The sequence below is a fragment of the Carassius auratus genome, unplaced genomic scaffold (assembly GCF_003368295.1).
Source record: "Carassius auratus strain Wakin unplaced genomic scaffold, ASM336829v1 scaf_tig00216326, whole genome shotgun sequence".
In the NCBI taxonomy this organism is placed as follows: Eukaryota; Metazoa; Chordata; class Actinopteri; order Cypriniformes; family Cyprinidae; genus Carassius; species Carassius auratus.
This window is the reverse complement of record NW_020528510.1, coordinates 24967-39759: the sequence shown is the minus strand read 5'-3', so window position 1 is coordinate 39759 and position 14793 is coordinate 24967. Positions and strand designations below refer to the sequence as shown.

Genomic DNA, 14793 nt, shown 5'->3' with positions numbered 1-14793 from the left:
TTTACATTTTGCAAGGTAAACATTCATTTAAAAAAATGCTAAATGCATACCCAATGTAATTTGTTTGTATTAGAAAGACATCTTTGAAAGAGTATCGAATGCAAATTAGTAATAATAATATTAACTACTGGTAGATTTCATGGAGGAATTTTTTCTAGGTACAGTAGCCACTGAAGTCCTTGTCCTAAAGAAGAAGGAAGATAATTTGAACTATTGTTTAGCTGTTTATATGCCTATTTTTATTTTATTTTTTTTCTGTTAAATGCTGTCTTGCAGATTAAAAGTATTATTCTTTTTTGTGTTTGTAGATTTGATAGTTAAAATTAATTGTAACGTTAAATTATTTTTCAATTAAAAATAATAATAGTTTAAAAATACGTGCACTCTACGGTCACGCGCACAGGTGTGAGTGTCCGCGCTGATCTATTATTACATTACATCTACATTTATTCATTTAGCAGACGCTTTTATCCAAAGCGACTTACAGATGAAGACAGTGGAAGCAATCAAAAACAACAAAAAGAGCAATGATATATAAATGTCTATTATATGACTCTATTTTAGATCAGTGGTGTCCGCTTATGTTTTATACAGTCGATGGTCCGCTCGAGCGTCTCTGGACAGTAAACAAACAACATGGCCGATAGTAGTCGCAAGTGGTTATGGATCAGAGGCCGTTTGCTCTGTTTTATCCCATTTCTCCTCTCAACTTCGTCTTTTAATGGAGTTTACGCCGCTCCAGAGATGGGCCTGTGGACTATTACAGTGCTTAATGTGAGTGTGGAAGATGTTTTTGATTATAAATGGATGAAAACGAGCGACTAGTCTTAATGCTATCAGATAGCATTAGATATCAGGGTGTCTTTAGTTAATGGATTATGTGATGCTTTTAGGTTATTGTTATTAAGACAACCTCTAGAAATTAGAGACAGATCGATAACACGTTATGAGACAGCTGTCGGAGTTATTAAAATGATAAAACACGCTTTAAAATGCGTGTCCATCTGCTGTGTTTACATGAAGACAAGCTCAATGATTTATTCTGCAGTTCTGCAAAACACAAGCATGTCTTTTATTTTACTTGCATGAAGGGTTCTGCGGTAATGAGAGATTATGTTTAATAAAATTCTGTCAGAATCAAATGGTTGAATACTGCATTGTTGTATTTTTTTACAACATGTATTGCGCTGCTGTGATAAAAGGTAGGTGTGTGGGTCAAAATGGTTTAAGCTTAAAAACAAGTTTAATAATGCTTTAAATTGTTGTTTAATTTTTTTTTTCGTTTTCTGTTTAATTTAATTGCAAATTTGTTTTTCTTTTTTTGAGCAAAAAAATAAATATCATACATTTTCCCCTGATTTATAGAAGAGACCGACTAAAATTGTTATTCAGTGTGACAATCTTGTCAGGCATATTTACAACAAAAAACAATGTATGACATATTTAAAGACTAATTACTCTCACCCCAAATACTAATAAAATTTGCCACTATCCTAGGTTTTTGTTACTCATTTAAAACAATAAAGTTTAATATGCTCCCTTATTCTTTTATATATTTTAATGTACACATCAGAATTAAGCATTTTATTTTAATCTTTACATAAATATTGTGTTGCACACTGAATGACCATGCAACATTCTTTCAACCAAATTTTGACATTTTATTCACCAAAAACTTATTTGAAACCTTAGAAGTAGACACCAATATGGGATGTCTCGACTTTGACCTATCTATCTATCTATCTATCTATCTATCTATCTATCTATCTATCTATCTATCTATCTATCTTTACTTAGTATTCAGTATGAAGGAATCAATCATGTATGACATCTTGCTGTAATGCAGTCACTTTTGACTGTCCATATGATCTGTTTAAAGTTTGTGACCAGGTCTTATTAAATATTTAAAAGCCTGTCTAATTTTTCCACTGAGGTTTCTAGTGGCTGCCACTGTAAGACAATGCCATATTGTACTAGGTTAATTTACTGCGGAGTACTTTCTGGGGGGAAACCATGTAAAGAATTTGACGTTGTGTTTTCTTCTCTTTTGCAGACATCAAGACCTTTATTGTTAAGAAAAGCCATGTATAAGAATACTGACATTCAGCTAAGAGGTGCCTGATGTTACTTCTGCTTAGACTGAAGATAATGCTTCAAAGGAGCAGTTCACATAAAAATGAAAACATTTTTAACGTTTACTCACCCTCAAGCCATCCAAGATGTAGATGAGTTTGTTTCTTTTGGATATTTGGAGAAATGTAGCATTGCATCACTTGCTCAGCAATGGATCCTCTGCAGCGAATGGGTGCCGTCAGAATTAGTGTAAATACATCACAATAATCCACACCACTCCAGTCCATCATTAAGACATTTTAAAAACCATAGTTCACCCAAAAATGAAAATGCTGTCATTAATTACTAACCCTCTTGTCATTCCAAACCCAGAAGACCTTAGTTCATCTTTGGAACACAAATTAAGATATTTTTGATGAAATCCGAGAGCTTTCTGACCCTGCATAGACAGCAAAGTTTAATGAATTTGAAACTATACAAGTGTGAGTTATTATTGACACAATTTTCATTCTTGGGTGAACTTTGCGTTAACTTTAGATCGTTGCTTTTGGCCAAAATATGAGTCCATAAGAAGAAGCAAAGATTTGAAGATAAAAACTGGAGTGGTTTGGATTGTTATGATATTTTTTTTGTAGCTGTTTTGACTCTCATTCTGACGGCACCCATTCACTGCAGAGGATCCATTGGTGAGCAAGTGATGCAATGACACATTTCTTCAAATCTAATGAAGAAAGTATCTTGTATGGGCTGAGGGCAAATACATTTTCAGCAAATTTTCATTGTAATTTAATAAATACATGTCCTGTATTGATTGCACAGTAATATAAGGATCGCTCTTCTCTTTGCAGTGGCATCATTCGGTTGTCCAGAGGAAGTGATGTTCTCCATTCAGTGGTTTCTGAAATATTACCCCTGTCACAATGAGTACAACAATATTGAAGTGAGTGGCATCTGCTTCTGAAATCCTTGCAGCGTGTGTGGGATCGTCTTTGTTTGTTTATCATTTGTTTATTCGCTCGCTCAGGAGATGTATGAAAAGACGCCACTGAGTCGAGGTGAGAGTCTGGACCCGAACCCTCTGGGACCCGGACAGTATATTCAACACAAATACAGGGAATTATCCTGCCGCAGTGACATGCACGTCTTCCCCATGCTCAATGTACGTTCACACTGCTTGATTTCAGTCAGTTGTGTTTGCCCTATATTCAGCTAAACCCATTTGTGTCCCCTTTATTGAGAAAAATAAGTCAAGAGCATTGTTTTTTGTTTTGTTTTGCATTTATATACAGTTATAGCATTTATTAATATTTTGAATAATCTTTTAATGCCTTTTAGTTTTCATTTTAAGTTTAACTTCAGTCATTGTTATGTGCTTTTGTCATTTGTTTTAGAATGTTTTATATTTCTATTTAGCTATTTCTATTTCTATTTAGTTTTATTAATTTTAGAACTTTAATTTATTTTATTTCAGTTATTTGCCAGTGTAATGTTTCTCTGTTACATTTGTTTACGTTCATATTTTTAATCATCTAATATTTATATTTATGTATATTTGTTTTATATTTCTATTTAGCGTAAAAGTATTTTTGTTTTATTAATTTTAGTACTTTAACTTATTTTATTTCAGTGATTTGCCAGTGTAATGTTTCTCTGTTACATTTGTTTACGTTCATATTTTTAATCATCTAATATTTATATTTATGTATATTTGTTTTATATTTCTATTTAGCGTAAAAGTATTTTTGTTTTATTAATTTTAGTACTTTAACTTATTTTATTTCAGTTATTTGCCAGTGTAATGTTTCTCTGTTACATTTGTTTACGTTCATATTTTTAATCATCTAATATTTATATTTATGTATATTTGTTTTATATTTCTATTTAGCGTAAAAGTATTTTTGTTTTATTAATTTTAGTACTTTAACTTATTTTATTTCAGTTATTTGCCAGTGTAATGTTTCTCTGTTACATTTACGTTGATATTTTTAATAATCTAATATTTATATTTATGGATATTTTTTTTGCCTTCAAATAAGAAAGTCACAGTGGTATTTTGCGTCAGCAAAATTATGCTATTACTATTTTATTTAATTTGTTTTTATAAAATATGCCAAACCCATTTTATTTCCCCCTCATAACCACATTAATAATAGAAGTCTCATTCTCAAATTGTCTGCATTTTCAGACTTTCTTAAAATGATTAAGATCATTAATGAATGGTAATTCGACAAATACTAACATTATGTATGCTTGCATTTACAGATCTCTAAAATCTCATGCGAGTGTCATGTTTTCAACCTCTTTCCCAAGTTCCTGACAATCGGCTGATGTTAATCTTTATTTAAAAATTGCATTCTACGAGATTCAGTGTTACTTGCATTTTTTTTTTTTATGTTGTCTATTTCATATCTATCTGCAGAAATCAAAAGCGGAACTGAAAACAGTGAGACCGGTTCAAGTGGAAAGCGAGTTACAGGTAGAACCGTTAATTGAACCGTTCCTGTTTCAAAAGCTACTCCGTCTCAAAAAGAGCAATACTTATTTTCCTTGTTTTTGAAAAAGGATGGCAGTTTCAAAAGTTCTTCATTTGCTGAGACTGGTTCATACAGAGCAAAGGTGAGACATTCAGGGAATATATGGAGTATTTGGGAACGGCAATAGATTGAGGGTTTCTTGAGTAATGCACATCATTTCTTTCTTACTGAAGGATCATGTGATTGCTACGAGCTGGAGAGACGGGCCATATCTGCTGGTAGTTCACATCAATTCAAGCAAACAAGATGTCACCTGGAATTTAACATGTAGGACTCATATCAAAGATGTGTGAATATGTAGCTGTTTCTTTATGGCTGCATGATCTTATCTCATGCTGTCTTATTTAAATTGTGTGTTTCAGTCAGTGTTGTGATGAAGGGAACCCACGGCTATCTCTCTGTCACCGAATGGCCTCTCATGATCGTGAGTAGTTTAGATATCTCAAGGGATTGCTAGAGGTTCTGTGGAAAAGTTTAGAGAAAATCAGTGGGTAAATAATTTTAGAAAATAAGAATAGTACATTTTAATTGCATTTTAAAATTTTGTGTGTATGCAATATAATTTAGTGTATGTGCATGCATAAGAAATAAGATATTGAATTTTGCATTAGTGATACCTATTTTTAGACCTTTGTTTATATAAATAAAAAAACATTTCTGTGTTTATGTTTGCATGATTTATTATGCGTCTCTCCCTCTTTTCTTCAGTTCTACATGGTGATGTGTGTGGTGTACATCCTGTACGCTCTTCTCTGGTTTGTCTGGGCGTCCTGCTACTGGAAAGACCTGCTGAGGATCCAGTTCTGGATTGCAGGAGTCATATTTTTGGGCATGATCGAGAAGGCTGTCTTCTGTGCTGAATATCAGAACACCAACAACGTGGGCTCTGCATGTTAGTCAAAATACACTCTTTATTTCCTTTACTTACAATGGGCAAACAATTTTGGACACTTCAGTCACTTTGTGTAATCTATGATATTTTTTGTATTTTTTAGTGCTTATGTTGCATTTATTGGATAAAAAATATTATTACAATTTTCTATTTGAATATATTTTAATTTAGATTTTCAACTGACATTACTCCAGTCTTCAGTCTTTGGTATTATTTAAAAGCTATTATAGTTTTTATAAATATATTGAATTATTTTTTTCTGGTTTTATATTTTCAGTTTCCATTTAAATTTTATAAATTTTTAGTAATTTAATTTTGTTTTTGTTCTTTTTAAATATTAACACCTAACTGAATATATATATATATATATATATATATATATAATATATATAATAATTTTGTTTTTATAAATTTCCAATTAGTAATTTTAGTGCATATTTCAGTTAATTGCCAAGGCAAATTTTTCATTGAGTTTTGAATCTAATTTTGATAGATTTTAATAAATAAATAAATAAATTTAATTTCAACTTTATTTTCTGTTATCACATTTATTTTTTATTTTTTTATATAGTTCTAGCTATCGATCATTTCCCTGGTCTCTGTGACTATAAACATGCTTCACTAATGACAGTAAAGCTTTCAGCTTCAATACAAGATATATTATTTTATCAATTCAAATGGAACCTTTCTTTCAAATGAATGGCACCTGGATCAAATATTTGTCATCTAACTCTATGATATTTAGTTATTTGAATGAATCTGCATCAAGCATCACACTGGCTTTTACTGCAAAACAAGCTGCAGTCAATAAGAGTCCAGATGTTTAATAGCTGAATCTCTGTCGTCTCTCCAGCTCAGGGTCTGCTGATCTTTGCCGAGCTCGTCTCTGCTCTGAAGAGGACTCTGGCTCGTTTGCTGGTCATCATCGTCAGTCTGGGCTACGGCATTGTCAAGTGAGTGAGGAAAGCATTGTTTGACTGGTTTCAGGATCATTAACGTTTTTGCAGAAAATGTGCACGCCCTCAGGCCATCCAAGATGTAGAGGAGTTTGTTTCTTCATCAGAACAGATTTGGAGAAATGTAGCATTGCATCACTTGGTCAGTGATGAGAGCCCAAACAGCTAAAAAAACATCACAATAATCCACACCACTCCAGTGAATCAATTAACATCTTGCCAAGTGAAAAGCTGCGTGTTTGTAAGAAGAGAAACCATCTTTTAGGTCTTTTGAACTTCAGACTGCTGCATAACTAAAATGTGAATCCTCTATCCACAATGTTGCTTTTATCCACAGAAAAAGTAATTCTTTTTAAATCAGGAGAGAAATCTGCAACGTTTACAAGCAGAAACAGTTCTAAACAAATATGTTTGCAGATTTTGATGTAAGAGAACAACAGGGGATGAAGTTTTTTTACTGGAGGAAGTGTTTTTAAGAATTTATGAACTTGTATTTTTTGCCAGAAGTGAGAGTTTAAAGTGACGTAATGCTATCGTTATGAAATGCAAAAACAATATTTTCCGATGAAGAAAGTGAGCAGGTTTTCAGCTGGTTTTCTTGTTTGGTGAACTATTCCTGTAAGTTATTTTAGATATGGGATGTTGTTGATGATGTTTTTGTGTTTCTCAGGCCGCGTTTAGGCACCGTCATGCACAGAGTGGTGGGTCTGGGTGTGCTTTACTTCATATTTGCTGCAATTGAGGGCGTTCTGAGGATCACTGGGGTAAAGCTGACATCCAGGAGTGTTGTTTTAGAATGCAGTTGCTCAATATAAACATCAATTCTTGTCTAATAACTGTGAATTATGAGTGTGATTGATCTGTGTTGATCTGTAAGGGTCGAGATAATGGACCAGCGCTCATCACATACGTTATACTAGCTGTGTTTGATTCTTCTGCTATCTGGTTCATATCCTTCCCATGAGCGTACTGAGCCTGTGCGATCATGAAGAATTCATTTCATTAACAGAATTACACCAACTGGGTTTAAAAGGGATAATTCGACTAAAAAAATGAAAGCTCTTTCATCATTTAGGTACTCACCTTCATGTCGACTTCCTTTGTTCTGTTGAACACAGAAGATATTTTGAAGAATGCTGGTAATCAAACACTTTCTGTTCCCATTGACTTCCATTGTATTTTTTAAGTCAGTGGGAACCAAAACTGTTTGATTGCCAACATTCTTTACACAGTTTCCATTTCCTATATTCTGTAATATATCAGATTTAGTTTTTTACAAATGTGAGGTATTTGCACAATATAACCGTGTAGTTGAGAAGCATTGGAAGGTGTTTATTCCTTTTCGTTTCATTGTACGTACTGTCTCCTGTTCCTTATTTTTCCCATGCATCTCCCTCAGGCTAAAGACTCTGACCTGGCCCTGCTGGCCAACATTCCCCTGGCTCTGATTGACTCTTCTCTGTGCTGGTGGATATCCTTTTAGGAAGCCGTGTTTGTGTCTTTACCCCTGCACGATCTGTCTATTGGGCCGCATTTTATCCCTGCATGATGCCTTATTTATTGAGTTTTTATTTTCTTATTTGCCAGTTAGACCTGATGACTTTTATATAATGGAAGATGCACTGCAAATATACTACTCTTCTAAAGTCTTGGGTCAAGTAAGATTTTTTTAAGAAATAAAAAAATTTATTCAGAAGGGAGGGATGCATTAAATGTATCAAATGTGTCAGTAAATACATTTATAATATTACAGAAGATTTCTATTTCAAACAAATGCATTTCTTTTGAAACTTCATAAAAAAAAAAGAAGCAAAAATATCAAGCCGCTCAACTGTGTTCACCATTGATAATAATCCCAAGTGTTTCTTGAGCAGCAAATCAGAATATAAGACTGAGGAATGATGCTGAAAATACAACTATGATCTCAATTACATTTTACAATCAATTCAAATAGCAAACGGTTATTAAAAATTGAATTCATATTTCATAATGTTACTGTTTTAACAGAATCTTTAATGCAGTCTTTCAAAAACATTTTTAAAAATCTTACCGAAACCAAACTTTTGAACTGTATTAATGCACAACTTCAGTGCATGCACATAGTATTTTAAAATTCTATATAATGAACTTTTTTATAAATAATATGCATAATCACTGAAACTGTGTGATCGTTGCATATTTTCAGTATTATTCTGTAGCTCAGCCTGCTTATTCCAAGTCTATTTGAGCATATTTAGGTATTTTTTGACTGTGATAACATAGGAATTATTAGATTAATAATAGATCATGATATTCCTAGTCTTATGGTCCTGTAAGTCAGTGACTGGGTTCCTTGACTGTATCTCACATATTTGTCAGTCTGGCACAAACCATTAAGACTCTAAAACTCAGACGAAACCCGGTGAAGTTGTCTTTGTACCGACACTTCACCAACACGCTCATCTTTGCTGTTCTCGGTGAGTATAAAGCATGGAATATCGCTGAAATAGTGAAACCCACTCGAGGTGACTGATATCTGGCGTGTTTCAGCCTCCATTATTTTCATGGTCTGGACGACGAGGAAGTTCCGGTTGGCAGACTGTCAGGCGGTGAGTATCAGAGCGATCACAGCTCTGCTCTGATCGGAGCAGGACCAGAAGATTTCAAACCGTGTGTTTCTGAGCAGGACTGGATGGAGCTGTGGGTGGATGATGCTTTCTGGAGGTTCCTCTTCTCCATCATTCTGCTGGTCATCATGTTTCTGTGGAGGCCGTCTGCTAATAACCAAAGGCAAGCGTACTGAAGAGATCATAATCCTTGTTTTCTTTTAAAGCAGCGTCCTGACCGCATCCGTGTGCCTTTCTGTGTAGGTATGCATTCATGCCGCTCATTGATGACTCCGATGATGAGGAGATTGAAGAGTTCCTGGTGTCTGCAAACATCGGTCAGTCACTCACACACACAGTTTTGTGTGGTTTGCTCTGTAAACTGATGTTATGGTGCTATATGGAAATTGTGGGTTAATTAATATGCACGCTCATCCTCAGCTGATGGGATAAAGTTGAGGGCAGCTAAGGCAGAAACCAATGGGACGATGAAGCCTGCATCAGCTCATCCGGTCAGTGTGAACCTAAACGTGTAAAGAAACTGTCCCATAGAGTTGTATTTTTTATTTTTAAACTGTCCTCATGATTTTAAAATGTTTTCATAGTTTGGCTGGTCCTGCGACTTTATTTATCAAAATTAATTTGACATGAACCAAGAGAAATGAACTAAGAGACCTGAACCAAGAGAAAACATTACCATCTCCAGCCGCCAGAGGGCGCTCTATGCTGCTCAGTTCTCCTGTAATCTACACTGAAGACATAGAGCGCCCTCTGGCGGCTGGAGACGGTAATGTTTTCTCTTGGTTCTAAATAAATGCGATTTCTAGTCCAGTGCGACTTATATGTTTTTTTTCCTCATCATGACGTATTTTTGGACTGATGCGACTTATACTCAGGTGCGACTTATAGTCCGAAAAATACGGTAAATTGCCCAGAAGTGACTATAAAAAACGTTTTATAATGTTACAAAAGATTTATATTTAGAATAAATTGTTCTGTTGAACTTGTATGTAGAGAATTCTGAAAATATGTAAAAACATGAAGCAGCACGACTGTTTTTAATATTGAAAATTAAAAAAGGATTGTTTCATGAGCAGTGAATCAGGATATAAGAATGATTTCTGAAGGATCACGTGACACTGAAGACTGGAGAAAATACAGCTTTGTATCCCAAGAATAAATTGCATCATGAAATATATTCTCATAGAAAACAGTTGTTTTAAATTGTAAAAATATTTCACAATATTCCTGTTTTTACTGTTTCTTTTATCAATTAAATGCAGCCTTGGTGAGACTTAATTAAAAGCATAATAAAAGTCATAGACCCAACATTTATATATTTTTTCATTTTATAATATTAAAATTAGGCGTCTTCAAGAAAAAAAGCAGTAAATGTCAATAAATGTTATAAATATTTGACTTAGTGTTAATTTGTTTCAGGATGAAGATTTGAAGTGGGTGGAGGAGAATATTCCTACCTCTCTGTCTGATGTGTAGGTCATTTCTGTTTGACAGAAACATACATGCAGAAAAAAATAAAGATGAGCGCTTCCCGTGTGAATTTGTAATCATTCACTTTTATTTTCAGAGCTCTTCCTGTTCTTCTGGACTCAGATGAGGTATGCAGTTTCACTTTATTTCTGTCATGAATAAAATATCATATCATCTGAGCACTGAGTCCTTAGCCATCTTCAAGAATCGGCCAAAAACACATCTCTAATGAATAAATGTAAATCATAGTTTTGCTTTGCTGTATCTTTAAGTTTTATTCTTTTAATCTCTTTCTCTACAGTTTTCTTGATCAGATCCAGTTCCAGGGTTATTTATAGTAACAAATATTAAAGCCATAAAAAAACACTTATTTGTTACTTTAAATAAAATAATTGACTTTAAATACATTAATAAAAATTTTACTTTTTTTATTTCAGCTAGTTGCCAATGCAGCAATTTTCATTTAGTTGAACTTGATGTATTAAAATACTTAAAATAAAAATGAGTAAAACTCTATAAATATAGAAAATCTGAAACGGCAAAACAACAAAATTACAAAAACGTCAACATTAAAATGAATAGAAAAATAGAAAACAGTTCAAAATATTAATAAAATCATCAGTGTAGTATCTAGTGATATTAAAGTGAGACTTAAGTCTAGTTTTAGTCTCTTTTATGTGCATCACCGTCCTAAATAAATGATTGAATTCATACCTGATTCTCACACAGGAGATCATGACCACCAAGTTTGAGATGTCTAAAATGGAGTGAGGTTGAGAAAGCACCGCAGCTGAAGCAAACCTCCAGAGATCAACCAAAACTGGCGTCTGACCCTCACCGGAGAGCGTTTCCTTCCTTCGCTCCGGTTTGATGATGGCTTTTAGGTCCGTTGAAGGAATCGTGTTGAAGAAGCTGAACTAGATGCAGAACGACATGACCTTCGTTGAGGTGTTACCTCGCTCTCTTTTATTTTTCTGAACTGTTCATCATTCTGTATAAAGAGACGACGGTCTACGTTTAGAAACTTTTCTGATGACATACCTGAAAAAAATTGTGAGGAAGTATTTAAAAGGGTTAAGCTTGGATTAATAACTTCAAGTTGACCAAAGTGTCTTCTCCGTTCGACAAGTTAATCTTTGGCTGTATATAAAGTGTTATTTTAAATGTTTTTTCTCTGATCTCAGCACATGATCATGTGAATAGTAGAACGTGTGTTGGATTTGTGTTTGTGAGTTTGTACAGGGAGTAATATAAATGGGCAGATTGAGTAGTTATATATTCTGAATGATTTGATGAAGTTGTTTTTTGTTTTGTTTTCAACATTTCTCACTTTAAAAAAAGAAAGCCCAAAATCTAAATGGTTGATATTTAATGACCCTCATCTCGTCTCAAACCCACAAGCCTGTTTTGGCCACAAGAGTAAAAATTAAATCCGTAATAAAATAAAAAAAATTTTATTTTACAATTCAGCATTTTTTCTTTCAGTTCTGAGAAACTGCAAGATATAAACCCAGATTTATGTCTTTTCTTTCTAGCAATAATGGGTTTACATCTTGCAATTCTGACTTTTTTTCTTTTAATTGCACTTTATATCGCAGAAATTGAACTTCTCAGAAATGTGAGTTTGTATCTTGCACTTTTGAGTTTATACCTCGTGGTTCTGGATGAAACAGTAGAACACAAAAAGAGACGTTTTAAAGCACAATTTATTAGTGCATGCAACTTGTGCACTATATTCCAAGTCTTCTGACATGATGTGATAGCTTTGTGAGAGGAACAGCGCTTAATTTAACCCTCTCTTGTCCAAAAGCTCTCCCCCTCGCAACATGCAATCTGAATACTTTTGTGAACGAGGTTTGAGAGCAGTGTACTTTTGATTGAGTATGAGTTTGAACACAGTGCATTCATTAGACTTTTATGAAGGAGTTTTGTGTTTTTTGTTTCTGTGATGCATTTTTGGAGCTTGAACTTCAATTGTATGCAAATAAAGTAGCATAGATTTAATTTGAACAAATACAGTTTTGTGGGTTTGAAACAACATTAGGGTGTATTTTCCATTTTTTGGGGTGAAACATTCCTTTAACATTCCTTTTTCTTTTTTAGGAAAGCGTTTGCATCTTGGAACTCTGTGTAGATGCATACTGAAGCCTTAACTCACTTCTGTTTTTAAGGTTTTTGCTGTTATCACAGTGAAACGGTCACTTTGCCGTTTCTTCGCAGGTCTCGGTTGGACATTCTGTGACATGTCTGCTTTAACAGAAGGTTGTGTGCTTTACCATACTGAACCGCGGTAAACAGAAAGACTGTTAAACTTCAGAAATATGTATTTTTATTTCCTTGAGACTAAACAAAATGCTTTGTCAAATGACTTCAGATTTGTGTTAATTACAAAGCGCACTTTAAGAGAATGTGATTTTTATTTATTTTTTGGTCATATGATGCAGCTTCATTTATCTATTTATCTGTTGCCCTTGTCCTTCATGTGTCATTCTGTTTAGTATTTCCATAAAAACTATTTCCCTTTCCAGTATTTTATTTACCTTTCTGTTCACTTAACAATCAGCTGCCCTCAAGCACACTTGATGTCCTGTAGAGCTCAGGTCTCGTCTACATGCATGTTTATCCATGTTTCATACATGTTCAACAATGTGGGTTGCAATAAAGACTCTTTATTAAAGCCAAATCGTAAAGCGTTGTGAGTTATGTCAAAATATGTTGTTTTTAAAAGGGTTCCCAATGACCTGAAGGTGTTTGATAAGACAGCTGACCAAGAACGTGTCATTTTGTCTGTTTTGTAAAATGTAATCATATTTATGGAGGTCATTCTCCTCATCAATCTCAATCTCATTATCATCTATATTTCCAGTAAGGCCACGAGGGGCATCCCTAATTAAACTGTAATTAGAGCACGTTGTCAATTTCTTTGATTTATAAACGTTCTGTGCATATACACGGCCTTATAACTAATGCTAATAATTTGTCTGTAGAGCTATTATTAGAAGTAGTATCTTTTCATTTCAGCCCATCTGCTTATAAGATTGCAAACTAGATTTGTAACATGTAAAATTTACTCTCAGTTTGGAACAATTTAATGTGTGTTAAATAAGCAAATTCATCATCAGTTTTGTTGTTATTTTCACATAACTTGATGTACTAAAATAACCATAAAAAAAAGAGTGTTATAACAATGTTACTCATAAATCTCTCTTGGTACTTGGGACTAAAGTAAAGTTTAATAAAATAATTAATAATAAAAAATATATAAATGTAATGTGTGTGTGTGTGTCATAAAACTAAAATTAATTTTAAAAATGACAAAAACTCACAGAAAAAACTTTCACTGAAATAAATAAATAACAATTAAATATTCAAAATATCAATAAAACCTATAAAAGTTTCTGAAACAACACTGCTCACAAAACATCCACAAGTCTTTCAACTAATCCGTGAACTTTGAGTCTTAAACCAAGTAACCTAACGTGACAAACACAACCGTACCGTGACCAGAACCAAACATAATCAAGATAACAATTTACTTTTCCGAATGCAAACACATGTGCTTTTACTGATGCGTCACATTTTGGCCATATTTTTTACTCTCTTATTTTGCAGTCCAGAGCAAAATAATAAATAACTCAAACTCTGAAAGAAACACCTCAAGACCAGTTGGGTTAACAAGCATCTCAAACTATAACAGAATAATATTCTGGTCAGAGCAGCTATATCATAAGACTTTAGTCAGAAGACTTGGAAAATAATGCATACTGTAGGCTATATAAATATATATGGATTGCTTGAAATATATAGTTAATAAATACTTTCAGTTTATGGAAAAGAGCAGTGTGAACACTTCTGAAAGCCATCAGTGGAGCCACATGAGGTTACTTTCTTTGCTTACGACTTGTTTGCTCAAAATGTCTTGTAGTGAAAGTTAAATTATGGCAAATCTTTCTGCACTTTTGTGAAAACTTTTTGAAAGCTTCAGGCTGGACCAGTGAGCAGAGATGCTTCACAGTTATTATCCAAAAATTGTACAATTGAAATGCATTGTCATTTTAAACAGGCACACGACTTTCCTTCCTGAACATGTGCTTCTGGAAGCCTGTGGTTCTTTTGATCCTTTGAGAGAAAACGGACTGGAGAACCACATGTGCTTGACATTATTGTCCTTTTCTCTTAAAGGGACAGTTCACCCAAAACTGAAAATTTCATCAAGGTTTACTCACTCTCACTTTGGATGGAACAAAAATTAGGTTTAAATT

At 33.7% G+C, this 14793-nt stretch overlaps 1 protein-coding gene across 1 annotated transcript; it reads left to right on the top strand.

Moving 5' to 3' along the window:
• The first annotated feature begins 400 nt into the window (after positions 1–400).
• On the top strand, positions 401–13211 carry LOC113097549 (transmembrane protein 87A-like). Its single transcript, XM_026262785.1, has 20 exons — positions 401–774; positions 2054–2114; positions 2922–3013; positions 3098–3232; positions 4493–4549; positions 4636–4689; positions 4781–4874; positions 4970–5031; positions 5316–5499; positions 6353–6452; positions 7126–7219; positions 7855–7926; positions 8803–8911; positions 8985–9043; positions 9121–9224; positions 9305–9378; positions 9482–9552; positions 10481–10533; positions 10629–10659; positions 11261–13211. The coding sequence occupies exons 1-20, from the start codon at positions 637–639 to the stop codon at positions 11300–11302; spliced, it is 1686 nt and encodes a 561-aa protein (XP_026118570.1). The 5' UTR covers positions 401–636; the 3' UTR covers positions 11303–13211.
• The last annotated feature ends 1582 nt before the right edge of the window (positions 13212–14793 follow it).